This window comes from Cupressus sempervirens, chromosome 10, assembly GCF_028749045.1.
Source record: "Cupressus sempervirens isolate cs-2001-9-10 chromosome 10, ASM2874904v1, whole genome shotgun sequence".
NCBI lineage: Eukaryota > Viridiplantae > Streptophyta > Pinopsida > Cupressales > Cupressaceae > Cupressus > Cupressus sempervirens.
Genome location: NC_143127.1, coordinates 745,656,143 through 745,681,066, shown reverse-complemented (window position 1 = coordinate 745,681,066; position 24,924 = coordinate 745,656,143). Strand labels below are relative to the sequence as shown.

At 35.9% G+C, this 24,924-nt stretch overlaps 1 protein-coding gene across 1 annotated transcript in view; it reads right to left on the bottom strand.

Annotated features, from left to right (window-relative positions):
* The window catches only part of LOC149536044 (UDP-galactose/UDP-glucose transporter 3-like), a 40,784-nt gene extending 16,161 nt beyond the window's left edge, over positions 1–24,623 (bottom strand). The window contains exons 1-3 of the mRNA XM_089803130.1: positions 24,350–24,623; positions 3,431–3,528; positions 3,136–3,266 (exon numbers count right to left, since the gene is read on the bottom strand). Of these exons, the coding sequence (XP_089659256.1) occupies positions 3,136–3,266; positions 3,431–3,528; positions 24,350–24,594 (474 nt within the window). The 5' untranslated portion in view covers positions 24,595–24,623. The remainder of the gene's footprint in view (positions 1–3,135; positions 3,267–3,430; positions 3,529–24,349) is intronic.
* Positions 24,624–24,924: the final 301 nt, after the last annotated feature.

Here is a 24,924-nt window from a genome sequence, read left to right as displayed (position 1 = left end):
TTGATTTCTCAATCTAGGGCTTGACCAAGGCAAGTCCTCATCAAACATAAAACAAAAATTTGAATCTACTGTGCACAAGAACATGTTAACGAAATTGTGGTTGCAGATCTGGAAACAACTCCCGAAGACACCTTTTGGAAAAGGTTAGGTCAACTTGGTGATGCAGAGTCCACAGCAAAAAGGATCTCCTTAAGCCATCCAAGGCCTTTCCACAACCGGGTCAGAACAGCAATACTCAAATTTGATAACTTACCCTTCAGAAATCAGCTTTCTTTGAATTAAAGCCTGATTCTCTTCACAACAAACGGCTTTCTGATGCAGAGGGATCAAACAAACGATTTGAATTTGCATATATCTAATAACCTTTCTCAACACCACATAAAAACATTCTGAAAATCAGCATATCTGAAAGTTCTTCCTTGTAAATATTAATCAATGATCATATAACAGTTTAATTATCTCAATATGTTCCTTCTCTGCAGACATGTGTAGTCTCTCGGTGTTCTTTTAGCATAACTGTTATGAAGATGTGTCTCGGGTCTCCTTCAAATTCGGGACCAAACACTGTCTCTTGGGCCCCTTTATATGATTTGCACCGATCTAAACATAGTCCTATCAACTTGGATTATAACCAATCCAATCAATGCATAGAACGGTTTCTTGAACTGTTATAGATTTTAATACATTCTATATTTAACGCTGTCATAAAACCCCAAATTAATAAGACAATATTCAATAGCAACTCCAAAAGAAATCCACTGCATCAACATAAGACCGTTGATGTCCCCAAACCAGGACTGTTAAACCCAAATCAATACCATGCAATATAGATTCTTACCAATTCGTGAATTATAACACTGAACTCGATTTCAACAAACAAGCCGTATCAACTGCTGTCTCACCAGTTTTCCAGAGTTTTAATGATATTTTTCGCATTATTCCAACTTCCAACCTTACACCCTGATCCTTCCCGCTCCTATGGAATTCCATTACATCGCTTTTAAACTCAAAACATGACTGTTGGTTCTCCAATGGGCCGTTGGAAACCAAAAGACACACATTTACTAAATGTTATTAAAACATAACAATGTAATTTGCCACTTTAGGCGTACTTATGCCTAAAACTTATTCTTGAGAACATATTTGACCCCCTAGACCTCTAAAACAACTCTGACCTATCACCTAGACACACCAAACATGACCACAAGCACCTAAACATGCCAACAATCTACTAGGACCCTATGGTTGCTTTGATTCACTAGGTTTATAAAGACACCTTAGTGATCGAGCATCTTACAAAATGGGTCATTATGATGCAAATGAGGACCTAGACCAACTACTAGACCTACCTAGCAATTTTGCATGCCAAGGAGTCATAGGTGCCCTGCACCACCTGGTTACAGAGTCCCAGGAACACAGTGACTTAGTGGAACGGCATCTGAACACTTTTCCTCCAGGTCTACCTATTCCCAGACCCTCAGCAGGAAAACCCACTACAAGGTTTTTCTGGGTTTTCAATTTTATGCATCAAAATCAGGCCCAGATCTGCATTTTTTGAAGCAAAAAGTCACTTACCTTACACATTCAAGGTGACTACTCTATCATTCATTTCAATTTTCAGTTTTAACATAATTGCACATCTTAATTGGGCTAATTGCATTTATTTAGCACTTAGATTTACATATATATCTTACTTTGTCAATTAGTTCGATTGCATAATCACATTCACATATCACACACGGGACAAAGAGCCTTTCCTTGCATTGTATTCCTTTTCACAATTTGGTTCAGAATTGACATCCCTTCCTCTATTTGGGTCTTGCTAATCTAATTCAAATTCAAAAAGGGCTTGTGCTTAGAAATTCTCCTTCCTCCCCCACATATTTTGATGCTTTAGAGTGAAAATTGGAGGCCTGGGTCTTATCTTACCCTCTTCCATTTTTCACCTAAACAGACATTATAATACAATGCTTTAGACACAAACCTCCCTACTTAGGTAATTATCTTGGCAGTAATATCTCTCTTTGTTAAAAATTTTAATATTTTCATACATTAGTTCTATTTGATCATTTCAAACATTTCATTAACTGTATGACTCTTGGGCTTCATACTTTTCTGTGAGGCTTTTACCTACAAGAATTTCTATCTTCATTTTATATGATTATAATCTGTATTTTACTTAGGCTGTTAAATGATTGGCACATTCCTCACTTAAACAAAGCAACTTCTGTATATATTGAAACTTTGGCATAATCTATGGCAAATTTGTGTATACTGAAACAACTTTTCTAAGCCTAGAGCTGAGTTTTAGAAAGTGGCTGATAAAATATATTACACTGTTACCTCAGAAGATCCATGGATAACCATTGTCCAAAACCTGTTTTATGCAGTATGCTTAACCTGATTTCTCAAATGCCAGTTTTTGTGCATATTTTCCATTCCTGTATGGATCATCCAAAGCACAAATTATGCCTACTATAAAGGAAAGATTACAAACTCGGGTTTAGATTTCTAAGCTAGGGATCACTATCGGCCACTTCAATAAATGGTTAGCCACAGAAAACGGTGCCAGTCAGTGGCCAAGCAATCAACATACAACAGGATTGTGACAATAGGATTTATCAACTTTTCCATGCTTGTCCAAAAAATATAATGGCAAGTGCTAATCTGTGCAACACAAAAGAGACACTACTAACTCTTCAATTCATAGAGAAACACAAGAATGAAACATTGAACAGAAATGGAGCTTCAGTAGGAAACTTAAAATCAAGTGGGAGAATTCTCCTTTTTATCATTTTAAATGTGACAAGTTGAACATAAAACTTTTGACTTCTGTAAGTGGTCCCAAAGAACAGATATTTGACATCTAAATCATGAACGAAATAAGTCGATAAGTTGCTCTAGTAAATCTATTTTTCTCTAATTTTGGTTCGGAGGTTATATTGTTCATGGTTTATGATAGTAAGCCTTCTACATCTTCCTGTGTAGCTTCAAGCTACTCTCTTATAATGCATCCAGCACAGAAAAATGAAATCTCAAAATTAAAACCGGTTTGCACGGAAAATGCATAAGACCTCATTTCTAGTATGACAACAATAGATGATCTATTTAAGGATCTCGAGCACTCTCACATACCTGAGCAGGGTAGCTGATGTACTTCAAAGCTTGAAGACCCAATGCAGGTCCAATGGTGTTAGAGATACAGGGGCTCCAATATTTCAACAATGGAGCTGTCCCACTATTTTTTGTGGACCAAAGTTTTATCACTGTTATCAAGGGAAACAGGTTCAAAAAATTAAAAATCCTTATTAGTGCCTTAATCAATATCTTTAAGATCCCTATCTTTGATGTAAAGCAAGCCCGCGTACATAACTTACAAGCTAAGTTTAAAAGGAAAGGCTGCATAATTCATGCAGAATACAAAACTTACTTATATACGACCAAATTAAACAGACAACATTCTGCGCAAAGTTCAGAAATGCTAGGTGCTCAAATCTTTTCCCATCAGGACCAAAACGCTTAGTTGACCTGTTGAGACAGAAAAACTAAGATTTACTTTCTCAAGACCAGAACCAAAAAAATTAGTGCTTGATTAGATTCATCAAGGAATGGAAGTTCCGACATACAATTTTACATTTAAAAGTCTTTATTTTCAAGGCAATAAAAAGCCACAAAAATCCATACAAGTAATCATGGAACAGGTTCAAAATTCATACTTCCTGTGTCTGGGTAAAAGGTCACTTGATCACTGTCATGTCCCCTTCTCAATTCAATGTTATTTATTGATATTCAATGAGCTGTCAGTGTAGGATTAGCAATTAGATAAGCTGGTAGACATTCAGTTTTTAGTTAGAAACGTATGCTGCATTTTAAAAATAAGGTGGCTGAGTCTAGTGTCCTCCAATTGAAGAGCAACTAAGTTTTTTTTTGTTTACAAATTGTGCAATGGCTGAAAATCGAGTGCCTATCAGTGAATTCCATTTATTAAAAGGTGGATTGACCAGTTGACTGCCAACAATTTCTGATTGATTGCCTATGACTATGGACTACATGATTGAGGAAGTGCTGTTCAGTTATCTGGACATGTTTGAGGAAACTGGTTGCCAATTAGCCATGACTGAAGATCATTAGGAGTTGCATCTATAGAAATGAGCATAAGGCAAAAGAGAAGTCACTTGTTAACGAACATCACGCTCTACTTTCAGTGTTTATGGAATTACTACAGAAGTTGGGCACATTAGAGACAAATCAGGCGAGTTTATCATCTTGGCAACAGAAACCCTCAGAAGCAGTACTTATCAGTTTGTATAGAGTTTGTAATCTAGAGGACCCAATAAGTTGTATAAGAGTAGGAGTCCCTTTGGATGTATATTGTTAGCAAAACAAATATAAAAAGATATATAATTAGTATTATTGGAAAATTTTATGTTTGTTATTTGTGCATCTAGTAGCGGTTATTACAATGGTATCAAGCTGTCAATTTGTCAACCTGCAAAAAAGGTTAAAAAGAAATAAGGTCAGGTATCAGTAATCCATCACCGGGAGAAACAGGAGAAGTGGCTTGTGACACAGGGATAGAGAATTGGAATTCTTCAACTTGACAAGATCCTTGAAGGATGGGGATCTACAGCTCATCAATCTCCTCATTCAGAGTATCCAGATGCCTGGACCAATCCACTGCTCTGTGCACAAAGACAATCCTCATATTCACCAGGAAAATTGAACACCTCACTACAATCACTCAGAAGTACTGGATTACTGCAAGTCACTTTCTTGTAGAAATTTTGCAAGCGCTTTGAGGAAGGAAGAGTCTAGGAAAAATAAAATAAAAATTTCTTCAAATGATGAATCTGATAAGAAGGATATGATGAATGTCAAGGGTAAGCCTTACAACAATGAAGAAACGAGAAATCATTTAGATAAATATTGTAGCAATAAAGAAATTCCTTTAAATGCGAAATACTATGTAGGGGATGGAACTCTTCATATTGCTGAACCAGCAGATGATGTTCGTGAAGATGATCAATGAAACACTCAACAAAAACAAAGACATAATCGTAATGGTGGAGTTGCAGAGCAAAATGTGATGGTGGTAGACACCATTCCCAAAACCCAATTTGGAATCAATATGATACATTTTGTGCCACAGCACCATGGCAGGTTACACATGTTGCTTCCTTTGAGTCTGAAGATAAACAATCTTCAGCTTTTCAACAAAGGCCTTAGCCTCATGTTGAAGTCACGAATGATAATGGTGGAATGAATTGGGGCTAACCATTTTCTACTGGCAGGTGCTTGGTAGAAGAAAGAGCAGCAGTAGCAGCTAAGAAAGAAAAGCTAGCTCAAAATTGGAAATTTGCATCTCTAGTTGAATGGGCACCTGTGCAAGATGAATTCAAAACCCCAACATGAAATTTGCATCACTCATTGAATAGGCATCTATGCGAGATGAACTGAAAACCCGAACATTAACTTATCCACTTGATGAACTGTGAGTGTCTTGAGAAACCCTGTTGAATTTATTTAATTCACTAGATGGAATCCCCACTGCGAAATAGAAAAAAATTGTTGGGCTAAAGATGAGGGTAACACCAGTATGCATAGCAGTGTTATAGGATGCTTCGTGGTAGCCAATTGAAATCATAGATCATGTAGCTTTGTTTGCTAATGGAAAACCAAATTCAGGAAGAATTCATCATGTCCAGTTTTCCAATCGATGTCTATTTATCAAATATAATGTCAACGTGTCACAACTTGACCTAGTCAACTCTTGCTATGTAGGACTCCCATGAGACATTTGACCTTGTTGGATGAGTTTAGACTTGTGCCACTATGTTTTTAGTCATTATGCTTATTAGATGTAGATATATTAAATGATATTTTGCTAGATGATACTTTCAACTTTTGATTATCTTATGTCGAACACATGTTATGATGATGGTATGAACATGCTATATGATGATGTCACCACTGATAATGATGATGTAACATGTTAGGATATAGCATTTTCATGATTATCACCTAATCTTACATGCATACATGTTGAAATATGATGCATTTGATAGTTACTATCCTACCGATGTCGCCTCAAGTGTGTCTGAGGTTTTGCGGGATAAAGGCAGGAGTATTGTTGAAGTAGAGGAGTTTAGCTCCTTGGCAATGGTGGCTTGGATGATCTAGTTGCATACACCACTTAGAAGTACTATGTTTTAATGTTGGATTAGAAATTTTTACTATCTCTAACCGCTCTATGTATAAATATGGAATTAAAAAATATAATAAATTACTCATAAATTCCCTCATGCCTTCAAAAAGTTTGTATTTTAACTGTATTGCTTTTCCTATTGCATATGGCATTTGACAATGGACATAATCAAAAATAAATAAATAAATTGATCAATAATATAATAATTTTAGTAATATAAAAAGAACTTTACATCATATCTACATCATATTTGCAATCATTTCAAAGACTTCTCCAAAGGGCAATTACACCAAACATACTCAGATCCCCCTAACTATAGCTCTATCATTCATTTCTAACAACCTATTTATGCATATAATAATAAAGACACCTATAATGTATTAAGTGCATACATATTCACTAAAAGGATTCATAATGCCTTTTGTAATCTTGGACATGCAAACCTGCCAAGGCATTTCAACCACATTCAAGTTACCAAATTGTCATCCCTAACTGAATTCTTTTGGTCATTCATTCATTTCATGCTTACCAAAACATGTCTTGACCTTTTCGCGAACCAATAAAAAACTCTTTTCCACTCCATGCTCTCTAGTCACAAACCAAAATGAACCATCAACAGCCCTATTCTGACATACAGAGGGGATTCACCTTGGCTTCAAACGCATCCTCAGAAACCAGAAACACTCTAAAAAATTCAAAAATATCTATGCAAAATCGCAAAAAATCCTAAGCACACACCGCTTATTCAGTCTAGAGATTATGATTGTACTTTTTACCCTTTCTTGTTCACTCCTTCCTAGGAATTGGAACACTAGAAACCCTCTCCACTTGCATTGTGACCACTTCATTTTCCATTAGTGTATGCATGATCCTTTCCAATGCTTTTGCAATTTCTACCCTATAATTGCCTTTGTCCACCTTATCCCACTAGTGAACAAAGGGCACCAAGTTGAATACTCGAGTCTCCTCATCTTCAAGGCATTCTAAAAAGTTTGACTCTATACTAGGAATAGCTCATTACAAAACAAAGTCTAACTCCAACAACAAATCATCATCAAATAGACATCTCATAATCCTTTTTACCATTACAATTTTCTTGCCAATCTCCAAACAACATGCAATAATCATCAAAATAACATCTAAATTCACCACCCGCCATTTTTCCTCCTTTCCTAGGATTGGCTTCCTAAAACTACAAGCATCATATGAATAACAACCTTCTCCTCTATATATGACAAACCCATCATTCTTTCGGTACTAACTAGGCCCTTGAAGTGCTTTCGTTACCTACTAGTGTCTATTGAGAATGTTGCCTCCATTTACAAAACCTTCTACACCATACTCTCACCAAATCTCTCCTAAATTGCACTCTTTCTACACATTAACTCCAGTGTCAATATTATGCTTTTAAGCATTCGTAGAGTTGTTTATCTCTTATCAAAGAAGATGATCACACTAAATGATTATCACATTCAACTCATCCTGTATAAAAGGCACTACCTCCTACAAACTTGCCTTCACACACATAATCGATGGATCACATGTGGCCTGAATTGTGCATAATGTCTTGATTATGTTAACCACCTTTAAAAGTAACGCCCATGAAAGATTTTCTTTTATCATCAATCCATCCTATGTTGCATGTCATCATTACTCAATTTGTTTTTCCGCGTAATTAGCTTTCAATACTTGGCCACCACAAGAAAGGTAAGAAAAGTAAAGGCTATCCTTAGCCATCCTAATCAAACTGCACAAAAAAATCACCTAACACCATCTTTTGTTGTGACCAATTTTGGGGATAATAAATGGGCACATAAGCCATAGGTTAAAGAGGATACTAATTTACACTTCCAAATTTAGTGACTATAAGTCCCCAATTATTATTTCCTCCTCATTCTCAAAGGATAAAGCCCAATTTGACAAAAAATCAGCTTTCATATTACATATTCTCCTCACATGGCTTATTTTAAAATCCCTAAATAAATTAAGCTCCTACAAAATAGAAGTGATTATCCCTTACAAGTGCCAAGTTTGAGTTTCACCTTTCTGCATGGCCTACACAATTATCTGTGAATCGCCTTCATATGCAATTTCTGTGCATTTAGCTTCCTAGTTTAGCAGTCATTAACACATTTTTTGCCTCTGTGTTGTTTGTCCCTTCTTTGAGTTTTTGCACGGCGGAGGCAATCATGTTTCCAAGTGAATCTCTTGCATTGACCCCAGCTCCCAATGGACTTAGATTAGTTCAAGCAGCCCCATCAAACTTAAGTATAAGCTACCCATTCTCAGGAACCTTTCATTCAACCATTTTCCTATTTCCATCTTTTGAACCATTTGGAGTTGGTCGATTCCCAAACTTTATTTGAAGGTTTAGCCATTCAGGCTGAATTACTTTATCCATCATAGTATAGGGAATAACCAAGTTCAGGTGTGCAATTGTAGCACTTGTCATTTCTTCAACTAATAGATTAATTCAATCTTTAGTCCTTGCCAAAGCTTATGCCCTATATTGAAAGATCCTTCAAACGTGCTCCTTCCGAATTTCCCATAGTATAAAGACTAATATGCCACACTTTAGATAAAATAATCCTTCCTTGATCACTTGGCCATCCACCAAAAATTTTCCTTCAGAGTGTTATGTGATGGCTAGATAATGAAGTGTTACAGCCTGTGAGAAAGACTGGCCCAGCAAAAGGATGAACACATGTCTGTAGTCAAAACATGACTGCCATCAGCAAAAAACTGTTGTAGCAGGAAGCACTGATTAGCTTTTCAGGTTTGATGACTGCCAACTAATCTAAGCAACTATCATTGCAAACAAATAAAATCCATGACCTCATAAAAGGAACGGTGCTCTTCAATTCCCATGACCAATCAGTTGGTATTAATAATATTGACACCCAGCTAAGGCATTGTCAGGGGCATGCAAGATTGAAACAACAGCCTGTCAGGAAACTGCTCCTCGCAATAAGATACTTATCAGTTATGACTCTGCAATACCTTTCCCATTTGTGAAAGTAAATAATGTTGATGTCTGTACCAAGATTCTTTGGAGGAAAATGGCAAAGAAGTTTGAACAATTCAATTAATTTCTGAACACACCTTTCTGCCACATCATAGTCTCTCTTATCGGTGTTGATGAGTCTCCAATAAACAAGAAGGGTACCATGAAAGAGCCAAATCCTTCATCAAATTTCCCAGACAATCAGTTTGACGTTGACCACAATAAAAACACCTCAATCATTGTGTATGCATAACTTGTCAGATTAAAAAGTGAAAGAAGTATTGCTCTTATTATGGTGTGAATATTTTAAACAATGAAGCAACCTTCAAATTGATGAATAAAGATGCACTATATAGGTAAATTGCATACAAATTTCATTTTGGTGATTCTAAAGAACAGTGGGTGAGTTATTCTTGCCTAAATGAAACTAATACAGTGTGATATTTGTTGAAGAGTCTAGCTTTACATAATAGCTGATAGAGGCCCTGACATCATTGAGACTCAAGACATGAGAAGTGAAGCAATTCTTGAAAAGACAGGTAACAATCTGAAAACACACAAAACTAGAACAAAAACCAAAATCAAATCGTCAATCCTTTGGACAACCGGGATCTCATGTGGATGCTCCTTCATCAATTTTGAGGGAGTGTCATTAAGTGTCAATGTTTGAGGATGTTAACTGTTAGTCAACTGCCGCCATCTGTGGAATGACTTGCCACAATTGAGGATTAGTGGGACCTAGGTCTATAAAAATGAGCATAAGGCAGAAAAGAAGGGACTTTTTTTTAAAAACACTGAACATGCATTTCAGTGTCTGTGGAAATGCTACATCAGCTAGGTGCATTTGAGATGAAACGCTTCAGGCATAAAACTGTCATCTTGACTACGGAAACCCTCAAACAATCCAGTATTACATATTAATTTGAATGGGCCTTAAACACCCAGTAAGTTGTATTAGACTGGTAGACTTCCCTTTGGTAGACCTCTCTCATTCTCTAAGATCAAAATCACGTGACTCGTAGCAAAAATTAAAAGAAAATGGAAAGCAAAAGTACTGCTTACAATTGACAGATACTAGGCCAAAATAAATCAGTAAGCAATACAATATCGATAAGATATGTAAAATGCAATGGAAAACATATTTACTATTCCATGACGAATCCCCTGTAGGATATGACAATAACTTGACAAACAATGTTGATATTTATAGACATGGTCAGACTCAGGACACAAACACTTACTGTCTAACCCCCATTTGTTCGCACAAATGAGTTCCGAGCTCGGTTGTGTACTGACTATCAAGCAGAGGAACACACCACTTGTGATGACAATAATCCAAGATAATACCTAAACCAAGAGGCCAAATCACCCCAATTCCAGATGTAGTTAAACCCCGAAAATCTCACAGCCGTATAATTAGCAAGAGGGTTTACAATAAGCTAGCTAAAAATAATATGGAAAAAGAGTGTATATGAACAAATTTTTCCTTTGCTGAAGCTGCTGAAAGGAATCCAGGAAAATCAAGAGACTTTTAATTAACCCAGGTGGACAATGTCAGGCCCCAAAACTCCTGACAAGTCAATAAACAATGTGCCACATGTACATACAACATCACATGCTTCAAGTCTGGAAACTGAACAACTCCAATATTTGATTGCATATAAGTTCCACAAAGAATTAATAGATTCTTCAAATTCCAACAGAATTAATAGATTCTTCGATATACAAACAGTGGGATGAGTTGCTTCTTGATAAAATAAAATCGGCAAGATACCACAGCCTAATCTGGGGTGAATTTGACAGATGAGTCTAAAAAATATAATGCATCCCATTAAACACTCCAAAAACAAAATTCAAACAAACTCATAAAATCGCATGCACTTCAGAAACATTAAGTATGGTGTATGTATAAAAGGTAAGAATGTGGATTTATGAACAGATTTAAAAGATCGAAAGTTGGGTTATCTCAAGCTTTTTAAGAAATGGGTTTGACTTACAATGTCTCCTGTAAAAAGCCTTAGTAGATGTAAGCGCTAAAAATTCCACCGACACACAACAGCAACCATAACACGCGCTGCAATCCGCCCATTTCCTTCTCCATTTTTCTTAAAGTTTTGTCTATGCAACGAAGTTTGGTGTTCCGAGTCACGATTGCTAGCCAAAACAATTGAAGAAATTTGGCAGAATTTTCAGCCAAATTTTGGCTTCAAGATGGAGGTTTGCATTCGTATATAAACTCCGTTTGTGGGTGACACGTATTTTAGATCCATTGGCTGTTTTGTGTCCCTGCACTTCTGATTGGCTGCATACACGTTTCTTCGAGGCTTTTTGACATTAAATGGACTCAATGTGTTTGGCTAAAATATTTAATTATTTTAAATTTGCTTGATCTAGTCAAACAATAATTTGTTTTTTATGAGTTCTTGTTGTAGGTAGGGTAGATATTGGATTGGATCTGTTTAGTTCCATTTTTGTAAATTGACCAAGTGAATAGTCTAGTAGAAATTGACCATTAAATTTGTTGTAGTCTACTATAATAAATAATTTTTAATATTTATTTTTCATTATTAAAAAGTTTTTTTTTTTTTTTTTTTTTGGATTGGCCTAAGTAATGAGAAAAATATTTTTGCTTTCAAAAAAATATAAAGTTATAAATAATATAACAAAAATTAAAAATAATGAATTTTGTGCTTGTCTTATTTTCTATACTTTTAGAGGTCATTTTATTCTCAACTGACGAGGATTCTAAAAGTTTCTACCCTTCCGACTACGACAATTCTTATTTCTAGAACTTTCTACCCTATCAACTACAAGAATTTTAAATTCCAGAATTTTCTACCCTGCCACAAGTTTGCATTTTATAAAAATCATCTCTTTTTTTCCTTTGAGGATATGATCATATTGTTGGTCTCTCTAAGTTTTGTTGTCTATTAGTGTCAAACACTTAATCATATGTAAGGCAGAGTCAATCAGTCATCACTGCGACGAAGTTAATCTATATAGGTCAAGTCATGTAAAGATTGTAAATAATCATGTATAAGTCGAGGTCTATCAGAGACGAGCAAGTCTTTGGTCGTTGAGTACTTCCATACAAGTCGAGTTCAATGAATGTCGAACAAATAGTGCACATAAATGTCGAGTTATACAAAAGGAGTCGAGTAAGTTAAGGTCGAGCAATGGTAGGAAGGACAATTACGACCAAGCAGCAGAGATAGTGTGTCAAATAACACAAAGTGAACAAAAATGTCTAAGATGGTACAAACTTTGAGGTAAACTGTTTCGAGCCAACATGTACATGACATTTAATGATCGTAGAGTTTGTTGCAATGGTTGCTACGTGTTTTGACGTGAATCATTGATCCCTATGAAGGGAGGACAACCAAGCAAATGGAGAGGCAAAAAGGGAAACGTCTAGAAGACTCTACAAATGCCAATAAATAGACAAATCCAAACCTTATTTCGATATAGTGGATGATAATGCTGAGTGTGTGAATGAAGCAAAGTATTGTGCGAAGGAATTAGGTTTTGGAGGCTACATGTGAATGTTGTAAAGCAACAAAGTTAACGACATAATGAAGTAGTGAAGGACAGAGTAAAGACATAAGGATAGAGTAAAGACATATCAGATCAGAGATTGGAAGGAGGAGATCTATAATCAGCAATTGTAAGTGCAAACCAAAGGATCAGGTACTAAATCAGTTTTGACAGATTGAATTAGGGTAAATCTCTTAACAAAGTTGTTTTAACTGACCTTTGTAGATCTCCTAACAGAGTCCTTACTTCATTGTAAGTGTCAAATCCTTTAATCAAGGTAAACCTAACAATCTTATATAGCTCTTAACAAGGCAGACCCTTCACAGGGTAGATCATCAGAAGTGATCAAATTTGTAGTCCTAATGGGCTAATTTTGTTATTGCAGTAGTGAAGATTTGTGGGTGTCATCCCCACCCCAGTTTTACCTTCACCTTGGAGGGTTTTTGGGTTACCAAAATCTTTTGTATTATATTTTTACATTTCATGGATGTGATTGATAGTTAGAATTATTTCAGTATTTGATATTTCAAATTATGTTACACATAAGCTAGATATGAGATGGTTAACATGGTGAATATATAAGTAGGAGATAATTTCCACAACTAGTCAAATTATGATATTGCTACCAAGATTTAATTATCTCCTACTTATCAATTGATGAGCTTAAGGGGCCTTCTAATAAATGGTTCATAAGGCACAACACTAGGTGAAGGTTTTGCAAATGGGGTTGCAAGCTTTGGGTTTAACCATGGAGGAAACTCCATAGTTAAGCGCGCTCAGGCTGGAGTAGTACTGGGATGGGTGACCTCCCAGGAAGTCCCGGTGCTTCACCCCTGTGAATATCATCTAGATTCACTTAGTGTTAAGTGTTCCATTTATTCTCATGAGGGATGGATTCATGTTGAATCACTACTCATGAAATATGGGTCAATGAGTTTGACTCAAAAATCACACACTTAAATCCTGATAGCAATATCACAATTTGACTAGCTGTGGAAATTATCTCCTACTCATCAATTGATGAGCTTAAGGGGCTTTCTAATAAATGGTTCATAAGGCACAACACTAGGTGAAGGTTTTGCAAATGGGGTTGCAAGCTTTGGGTTTAACCATGGAGGAAACTCCATAGTTAAGCGCGCTCAGGCTAGAGTAGTACTGGGATGGGTGACCTCCCGGGAAGTCCCAGTGCTTCACCCCTATGAGCATCACCTAGATCCAATGAGTGCTAAGTGTTCCATTTATTCTCATGAGAGATGGATTCATGTTGAATCACTACTCATGAAATATGGGCCAATGAGTTTGACTCAAAAATCACACAATTAAATCCTAATAGCAATATCCCAATGGTGAATATAGTAAAGTTGTTTTAAAGGATAAAAGTTTAATAAATCCTGATTCATGCCCCCAAACATCCCAAACCAATTTAACTCCAGAGCTAAATTCATAACCCACCAATTCCTTATTCCTGCACCTCCACATGCTTTAGTTTTACGAATTTTATATCATGCCAATAAAGAGACCTTGTCATCCTCAATTGCACCATTCCAAAAGAATTTCCTCATCCTTTGTTCAAGATATCTTACTAACTTTTTTGGAATTTTAAGACAGCTCATAGAATAGATAGGAGTAGCTAAGATTACAAACTACAGGATTAGAATCCTACCTATAGAAGTCAACTGCCTACTTTTCCATCCCTCCAACTTTTTCACATGACTCAAATCGAACTTCTATATATTAGTTCTATAAGACCAAATATTTACTAGGCAACTTGCCCATCCTCATCCCTAAGATCGTGCATATTTGCCTCCATATTTGAATATTTGTATTGAAGAAAACCTTTGAGTTGCCCCATTAACATGTTGGCCTGAAGCAATATTGTATCTATCAATTGTTGCTCTAACTATCCTTGCTTCCCATGCATTAGCTTCCACCATTAGATGACCATCAACATATTGCAAGTAGGATAGAGGATCATTGCCTTTAGCCACCTTGAAGCCTTTCTATTGTTTGCTAATTCTCATACTTGTGATTATCCTCCCTAGCACTTTTGCCAAGATAAAAAAAAAAAAAAAAAAAGGGTGAGATCAAGTCTCCTTGCTTGTTCCCTTTAGTCCTTTCAAAAATACCTTAAGGGTTGCCATTGATCGACACCAAGAGTCTAGGGGTCTTGATAAATCCATCTATCCACTTTACCCAATAAGCACAAAATCCAAATCTTTCCAACAGTTCTATTGAAAAATCCCTATTCACATTATCATAAGCCTTTTTAATATCCAACTTGATCATAATTCTCTTTGCTCTAGTTGTCCTTATTAAGTGTATTGCCTCATGGGCCACAATCACCCCTTTGTAAATAGATCTATTTGGTGCATACTGTAATATCCAATTTTCCCAGGTCTTAATTAACAACTAACATACTCATAGAATACAATTATTACTTCAATTTCATAGGAACACAGTTATTTCAGTCATGTTCATGTGAATGAGTTTTACCGTTAAAATCAATTAGACAAAATTTCTTAACTAAGAACTTAAAACACCGTCAATGAATTTACCATAGAAATTAAAATCCACATACCATGAAATTTGAACCAATAAATTATTGTAAGAAGGCTTCTACAATCACCCAGAGTAGTCTACAAATACCACTATAACAAATTAATATAACAATTACTATTAAAAACCACTATATAAAATTAGGGCATCACAAACCACTGTATCAATTAAGGCCTCGATTACCACTATATGAATTAGGGCATCAGATACCATTGTATCAATTAGGGTTTCAGATACCACTATATCATTTAGCACTTCAGATACCACTACATCATTCCTTTTCTTCTGATAGCTTAATTGTGGCAATAACTCAAGATTAGAAGATATGCTCATATTTATTATTCATATAAATGAAAGTCTGATATATCAATTCATCAGATAAATCTATCTCTAACATCTAAATGTAAAATAACTATAACAACGATATAACTCAATTATTCTTACCTTCATCTTGCATGTACATCATAAAAGTAACAATGCCTATTTCCGACAAAAATTGAATGTATAGCTTGTGTTTGTCTGTTGTACATTCGACAACTTGGGGAAAGGTGAAACATTGTAGGGGCTTTACCACCCAACCTCGGACCTTAACTTATTCTACACACAATCTCCAACGAGAAAGACCCTCCCTACCCAGAATTGAACTTGGATCATTTGTCATCTACTAAGCATCCTAACATCTAACCACTCCACTAGACTCGACAGCAGGAGTTACATTAACAGGATCATGCATGAGCTATTAAATGATCTTATTCTAGATTTATGCATCATATTTGACTTTTATTTTATAAGTCATTGTAGACTCCATCTCACCTCTTCACCCTTTCCATAGCTATATAGCTGGTGAATCCTAGGTGTTTGAATCCCAAAGCAATCGGCTTTGTCTACTGATTTTCAACAAATTCATGAATAATATATATGTTATAGCCTATCACAATTTATGATTTGAAAAGGATATTCTTAAGGATTACAGAATTTATTGTTTAATCAATTAACTTAATCATATCTGATTTCTCTTCTATGTTCTTGCAGATTCATTTCATCTCTTCACCATTTCATGGCTTCTTTGTCGGTGAATTCCTCAATGTCTATAAGATTATAAGCATTTTGTTATTATTTACACCTCTTCACCATTTCATGGCATCTTTGCCAATGAATCCTAGGTGTTAGAGAATCTATATGTATTCTGGTCTTGTTCGAAAAATTATAATAGCATGGCTATTGTTGTCAGTTCATACAATCATTTAAGTATCAACAATTATCATTAGAATTCATAAATGGTGTTTAATCATATAGATCTTCAAAAAACTCTATGTAAATGTAAGAGACCAATAGCATGGTTGTGAAATAATCTCAGTCTATAATGCATAGCCGACTATAGTTGGACATTTAAATTAGGAAAGGAAGAAGTTATAAATATGAAAACATATTTTGCATTATTCTCAACTCTAACAATATGTAGCCGACAACAGACAAAGAAAAAAGAAACTAAAAAATACGAAAGCATATATTATATTTCTTTCAGCCCTAACAGGTATAGGCTTATAGCCGACTGCAATCGAACATATTCTTAAAGAATGAAGCAATTATGAAATGTGAAAGTATATATTATTCGTGACCTGCGACTGGGCTTGGACGTGGCTCCTGCTGTCCCTAGGCCGGAACTCGTGTTGGCTGATTGCTCACCCACTAGTTGAAACTTGATGCAATTTTCAATTGCCGATAGAGTAAGGAAGAAGAAGGTAATTTGGAAGAATGTTTTTGGTTGAGAAAGATTCAAACTCGACTTGCAAATGGAGATGCAACAAATAATAAAAAGGAGAGACGCCGAATGGGTTGGTTCACGGCTTCCTTTGAAAGCTAGCAGTGACTCCTCAGCTACTATCAGTTTCAAAAAGATTATTTGCCCATTTGAATTCCAAGCATTAAATCAATTGAAAAAAGAGAAGGAAAGAAAATAAAAAGGTTGGAAGAGAAGTTGGAAAGATTAAAGTTTGATTATTGCCAATTTATCATGCCAAGTGTTTTAATCGGTTAAAAGCAAAGAATATGAAAAAGAAAAAGAAAAAGTTGGAAAATTACAATTCGAATATTATAATAATTCGAATGTTATTATTATAATCTTATATTTATATATGTACATATAAATATTAATGGGGTGACATCACTTTATTAAATTATTATAATATAATGGTGCCATCTCATTTCTATATGTAAGTATATAGATATATCTATTATAATAATAAAGTGAAAGATCATATTAAATCCTTAGAGGTATGTTTTATATTTTAACTCAATTATTTATGTTTCTCAATTTATTTATTTAAATAGCTCATGCGGGTCCCACAAATGTATCCTATTCCAAGTCGCTAGGTCCTCAACCCATCTGTCCAATGATGGTGATGCTCTTGTACCTAATTCTTTTCTAACAATGCTTCCACCCTTTCGACGTGTTTCCTGCAAGGAAATTCCCTGTTGTTCAATTATATTATCATAAAAAGTTATTTAATCATAATTAATCGTAATGGTTAACCATCTTCTCAATTCCATGAATTTGTGACAAATTATCAACTAGCTTGTTATCTTCATTTTGAAATTATAACGACTAACCATCTTACCATTTCACAGGATTATAACCACATTAACTGTCAACTAACTTCATGTGAACCTCAATGGCTATATTTTAAATTACATCAAAAATTGGGATGTAACACATACCTACTCTGTTCTGAAGAAATCACATAATTCAATACTTCTTTGAGTTTGTTTGTCATCACCTTTGCAATCACCTTGTAAACAGTATTGCATAAAGCAATCGGTCTATAATCATCAAAGGATAGTCTTTCAACATTTTTGGGGATAAGGGTTAGGAAAGTATTATTAAGATCCTTCAAGATTAACCCACCAGTCCTTGTGTCTCCATCACTTCCCACATCACCTTACCTACTATATTTCAAGGTTTTTGAAAGAAAATGGTCACAAATCCATCTGGCCCTAGAGCCTTATCACCACCCAAATTGAAGAGAGCACATCTAACTCTCTTTGAAGTTAACAGTCTTATTAAGCTAGCATTTTGTACATCAAAAATAATGAAGGGAATCACATCCAAAATACTCAAATAGATCAGCTACAAAGATATTTGAGAAATATTTCACTATCTACCTATTAATGGCTTCCTCATCCTGTAGGTTGTTACCATCTATATCATTCCTTGAGAAGATCATATTTTGAGATCTTCTTACCTTCACCAAATTATGGAAGAACTTTGTATTCCTATCACACTCCTTTAACCATCTCTCCCTAGATTTCTACCTCCAAAAGGCCTCTTCCCTTGCTAACACTTCAAGATATCTATTTGATAGTTCTCCTTAAAACATTCCTATTCCCCCATTCCATCAGCCATTACTTTAGTGTGCTGCAATTTGAGTTTCTCAGTAAAAAAGTTCCTGAACTTTTCCCTATTCCAAATTTTTAGTTGTTATTTAAGAAATTGAAGCTTTTAAATAAGATAAAGGCCTTATTACCTAATCTATGAGGATCTTCCCACCATCGAGCAATCCTTTCCATAAAATTCTCAACTTGTGACCACATCATTTCAAACCTAAAGGGGGCGCAGCCCAGAGAAGCATCCTTTTAAATCCTGAAGCAAATATGGAAATGATTTGAACCTGATCAAAATAAAATCTCAACATAACACAACTAATCCATCTTTCCCCAATCCTCAACAACTAGAAACCAATCGAACTTCTCACCAATATTAAGGCATCCGCACCTCTGATTGGTCCAAGAGAAAGCCCCATTACGAAGCTCCACATCAGCCAAGCCATTGTTAACAATAAAATCTGCAAAGACTCTCTGATTTTGCCCCTGCCAACCCCGCCCTTCTTTCTTCTCGATGGTATTAAAGATGGCTTTAAATCACCTCTCAATAGAACAAAATTACCCTCACTTCAAGCAAGGATTGTAGATAAACTCTCCCACACTTCCTTCTTCAAGGTTGGACTCTTTGGGTCATGCACATTAACAACAAAGAAATTCGCAAAAAGCTGCTTAGAATTTGCCTCAATCAATTGTTAGTTGCCTCCATGATCCATAAGTTGCACATCTAGAGTGGCCTAATTCCAAATAATCTCCGACCCTCCTAAAGCACCTTCTACTCCGACAAGCATTCCTTTCCATATTGAAAATGCTCATTAAAGGATTCTACATCTTCATTCTTGATTTCACTTTCCTACAAAAACACCATATCTAGTCTAACATGATCCAAACCCCACTTGATCAGGCAAATCTTGTCACTTGACATTCCACGATAGAAGCTTCATTGTTCTCGAGAAAAGGCATAGCCTTTTGCCAATCTCAGATTTTTAGTTTCGTCTACAACATTATCTGGCATTTCCAACTTCATCCTTGTTGTTCTCACACTCGTTCTTTTTTTCTCCATTATTTTTGGTTTGGCTAAAGATGATAGCAATTGTTCAACTATTCTATTCACCTAAATGCCCAGATTCTCAAAAAAAACCAAGTTCATCCTCCTCCCCATCATTCTCTTCAAATTCATACTCAAGAGTATGAACCGATTGTGTTGCCTCTACTATCCCTTACTTCATCTCAGGAACTATCCAAATTCCTAATTAGAGAAAATTTGATGTCTTTAAAAATAAGTTCTACTCTCCTGGCACTAAGCTTCTAGGTTAAGGTGAGATGAAATTGATTTACTAGAACAAAAAGAATATTTTAAAACTGAACATGCATTTCATTTCCCTTGGATTAAATTGTATTTTCATTGTTTAAAAAGAGAATTAAAGAAGTATCGAAATTAGCTTTCTACCATGTGGCTCCCTTATTACTAAGCTTCTTGGTTAAAGTAAAGTGAGATTGATTTACTAGGAGAAAAAGAATATTTTGAACTTGAACATACATTTCATTTTCCCTTGGATTAAATTGTATTTTCATTGTTTAAAAAGGGAAGTAAAGAAGTATAACAATTAGCTTTCTACCATATAGTGATAAGGTACAATTTTATGGGAGAATTTAATCCATCAAATAGAAGTGAAAACTTTTGAGGTATTATGGGTGCAAGTGGTAGGCTCTGCAACTTTGTACACCAAGTCTACCTGTTGCATTTAAATCCTGCCAGCCCCATTAAGGGCATCGGCTTTGCCAAGGCTCTCTAGGATTAAAACTTATGATTCCACGACATAACGCAAACAAAAACTTAAAGTTCCATTGCCTATCTCTGCTCAAACCCTAATCACCTCTTTCTCTGTGTGGTGCTCTGTGCTCAATTGCTCGAAAGGGGTCAAGGATGGAGAAAAGATCGACTTGGCGAAGAAAAAAAGGACGAAGAGTCCCTTAAATCCTTCAAGCAAGTGGTCCAAGGCACCAAAGTTCTTCCCACAAATGTCAAGTTCATCGAGAGGGAGGTTGCAGAGGGAGCCAAACCAAAAAATGGCAGAGATAGACATAAAGGCCTGCCTTCCCCTAGATTCATAATTAAGCTTAACAAGCAAATACCTCTAGCATTAGACAATGCAAAGACTAGGCTTCGAGGATGTGCAATCTTTTTTGCTGCTTTAGATATTGCTTAGTTACCCTCCTCCACGATCTTCTATTTTAATGAATGGTTGCAAAAAGTATGGGAGCAGAAAATGTGTTATCACTTTTCTTATTGTCGAATGATCCAAAAAGGCATCTTCCTTCTCTTTAATCATGACCCTAACTCTCAGAAAGCTGTTGTAGAAAGACACTTCTGAAAGGTGCAGAACTATATAATTTGAGCCCTCCCTTGGTCACTTGATGCCTCCAACTGTAAAACCCTCGCTCAGTCCAGCCCAAGATGAATCACTATCAAGAATCTCTCCCCTTACCTATGGAATTTCATCCTTTAGATGCTTGGAGCAGTTGGTCAGGCCCTTAAAGTCAACCAGTTTGATGTTTTAATACCGAATTGAGACGTTAGGGTTTTAATCTCTATTAATCCTTCACTTAGTGCCCCCAAAATTATATGCTTTAAATTTGAGAACTCTCCTGTTAACTGCCCTATCGCATATATGGGAGGACTCAATGCGTGTTATTTGTAAAGGAATGAGGGTCATAAAAGGCATGACTGCCCTCTGCTAAAGAGAAAATTCACCCTCTCAATCCATTTTGGTTAATAAGCACTCTCATTCTGATATTGTCAAAACCCCTGGTTGCTCCCTCACCTTCTCGGTGGCTGGAAAATGTCGACAAGATCCGAGCCTCTCCAGATGGCTTGAAAGAGAGTTTTTCTAATCTTCTCAATCTGACAGTAGATGGCAGTACGCATGTACAACAGCCTTACAAATACTATATCCTTTTATTTCCTCTAATCTCTCAGTCCTCCACAAAGGAATAAAAAAAATTGTTGTTTTTCAAATCACTCCAAGCTTCTCTATACCCATACTAATGTGTTTGTTTTTCCAGGAATATCATTTTCAAATACGGGCAGGTCCCCAGCCAACCTAAAAACAGCCTTAGCCCAGAACAGGGTGCTATCAACTAATTATGTTTCACAGCCTAAAATAGATAAGATTAACAAGATTGCAGGAAAATTATTATTGATGATCTCCTCTAGGCCGCCATCGGCAAGAATATTAAGGTCTTTAAATGAAGCATTCAGTATCTAATGCATGCAGTACGGCTAGATAATGAAGTGTTACAGCCTGTGAGAAAGACTGGCCCAGCAAAAGGATGAACACATGTCTGTAGTCAAAACATGACTGCCATCAGCAAAAAACTGTTGTAGCAGGAAGCACTGATTAGCTTTTCAGGTTTGATGACTGCCAACTAATCTAAGCAACTATCATTGCAAACAAATAAAATCCATGACCTCATAAAAGCAACGGTGCTCTTCAATTCCCATGTCCAATCAGTTGGTATTAATAATATTGACACCCAGCTAAGGCATTGTCAGGGGCATGCAAGATTGAAACAACAGCCTGTCAGGAAACTGCTCCTCGCAATAAGATACTTATCAGTTATGACTCTGCAATACCTTTCCCATTTGCGAAAGTAAATAATGTTGATGTCTGTACCAACATTCTTTGGAGAAAAATGGCAAATAAGTTTGAACAATTCAATTAATTTCTGAACACACCTTTCTGCCACATCATATTCTCTCTTATCAGTGTTGATGAGTCTCCAATAAACAAGAAGGGTACCATGAAAGAGCCAAATCCTTCATCAAATTTCCCAGACAATCAGTTTGACGTTGACAACAATAAAAACACCTCAATCATTGTGTATGCATAACTTGTCAGATTAAAAAGTGAAAGAAGTATTGCTCTCATTATGGTGTGAATATTTTAAACAATGAAGCAACCTTCAAATTGATGAATGGAGCTGCACTATATAGGTAAATTGCATACAAATTTCATTTTGGTGATTCTAAAGAACAGTGGGTGAGTTATTCTTGCCTAAATGAAACTAATACGGTGTGGTATTTGTTGAAGAGTCCAGCTTGACATAATAGCTGATAGAGGCCCTGACATCATTGAGACTCAAGACATGAGAAGTGAAGCAATTCTTGAAAAGACAGGTAACAATCTGAAAACACACAAAACTAGAACAAAAACCGAAATCAAATTGTCAATCCTTTGGGTTACCGGGATCTCGTGTGGATGCTCCTTCATCAATTTTGAGGGAGTATCGTTAAGTGTCAATGTTTGAGGATGTTAACTGTTAGCTAATTGCCACCATCTGTGGAATGACTTGCCACAATTGAGGATTAGTGGAACCTAGGTCTATAAAAATGAGCATAAGGCAGAAAAGAAGGGACTTTTTTTTTAAAACACTGAACATGCATTTCAGTGTCTGTGGAATGCTACATCAGCTAGGTGCATTTGAGATGAAACACTTCAGGCATAAAACTATCATCTTGACTACGGAAACCCTCAAACAATCCAGTATTACATATTAATTTGAATGAGCCTGAAACACCCAGTAAGTTGTATTAGACTGGTAGACTTCCCTTTGGTAGACCTCTCTCATTCTCTAAGATCAAAATCACGTGACTCGTAGCAAAAATTAAAAGAAAATGGAAAGCAAAAGTACTGCTTACAATTGACAGATACTTGACCAAAATAAATCAGTAAGCAATACGATTTCGATAAGATATGTAAAATGCAACGGAAAACATATTTACTATTCCATGACGAATCCCCTGTAAGATATGACAATAACTTGACAAACAATGTTGATATTTATAGACATGGTCAGACTCAGGACACAAACACTTACTGTCTAACCCCCATTTGTTCGCACAAATGAGTTCCGAGCTCAGTTGTGTACTGAGTATCAAGCAGAGGAACACACCACTTGTGATTACAATGGTCCAAGATAATACCTAAACCGAGAGGCCGAATCACCCCAACTCCGGATGTAGTTAAACCCCGAAAATCTCACGGCCGTATAATTAGCAAGAGGGTTTACAATAAGCTAGCTAAAAATAATATGGGAAAAGAGTGTATATGAACAAATTTTATCTTTGCTGAAGCTGCTGAAAGGAATCCAGGAAATCCAAGAGATTTTTAATCAAACCAGGTGGACAATGTCAGGCCCCAAAACTCCTGACAAGTCAATAAACAATGTGCCACACGTACATACAACATCACATGCTTCAAGTCCGGAAACTAAACAACTCCAATATTTGATTGCATATAAGTTCCGCAAAGAATTAATAGATTCTTCAAATTCCAACAGAATTACTAGATTCTAGATTCTTCAAATTCCAACAGAATTACTAGATTCTTCGAATTACAAACAGTGGGATGAGTTGCTTCTTGATAAAATAAAATCGGCGAGATACCACAGCCTAATCTGGGGTGAATTTGACAGGTGAGTCTAAAAAATATAATGCATTCCATTAAACACTCCAAAAACAAAATTCAAACAACCTTATAAAATCGCGTGCACTTCAAAAACATTAAGTATGGTGTATGTAAAAAGGGTAAAAATGCGGATATATGAACAGATTTAAAAGATCGAACGTTGTGTTATCTCAAGCTTTTTAAAAAATGGGTTTGACTTACAATGTCTCCTGTAAAAAGCCTTGGTAGATGTAAGCGCTGAAAATTCCACCGACACACAACAGCAACCATAACACGCGCTGCAATCCGCCCATTTCCTTCTCCATTTTTCTTAAAGTTTTGTCTATACAACGAAGTTTGGTGTTCCGAGTCACGATTGATAGCCAAAACAATTGAAGAAATTTTGTTATCGAACAGATTTGGCAAAATTTTCGGCCAAATTTTGGCTTAAACATGGAGGCTCGCATTCCGTTCGTGGGTGACACGTGTTTTATATCCATTGGCTGCTTTGTGTCCCTGCACTTCTGATTGGCTGCATACACGTTTTTTCCAGGCTTTTTGACGTTAAATGGACTCAAAGTGTTTGGCTCAAATATTTAATTATTTTTAATTTGTTTGATCTAGTCAAACAACTAATTTGTTTTTTACGAGTTCTTGTTGTAGGTAGGGTAAATATTGGATTGGATCTGTTTAATTCCATTTTTTTAAATTTGACCAAGTCAATAGACTAGAAGAAATTGACTCTTAAATTTGCTGTAGTCTAATATAATAAATTATTTTTAATATTTATTTTTCAT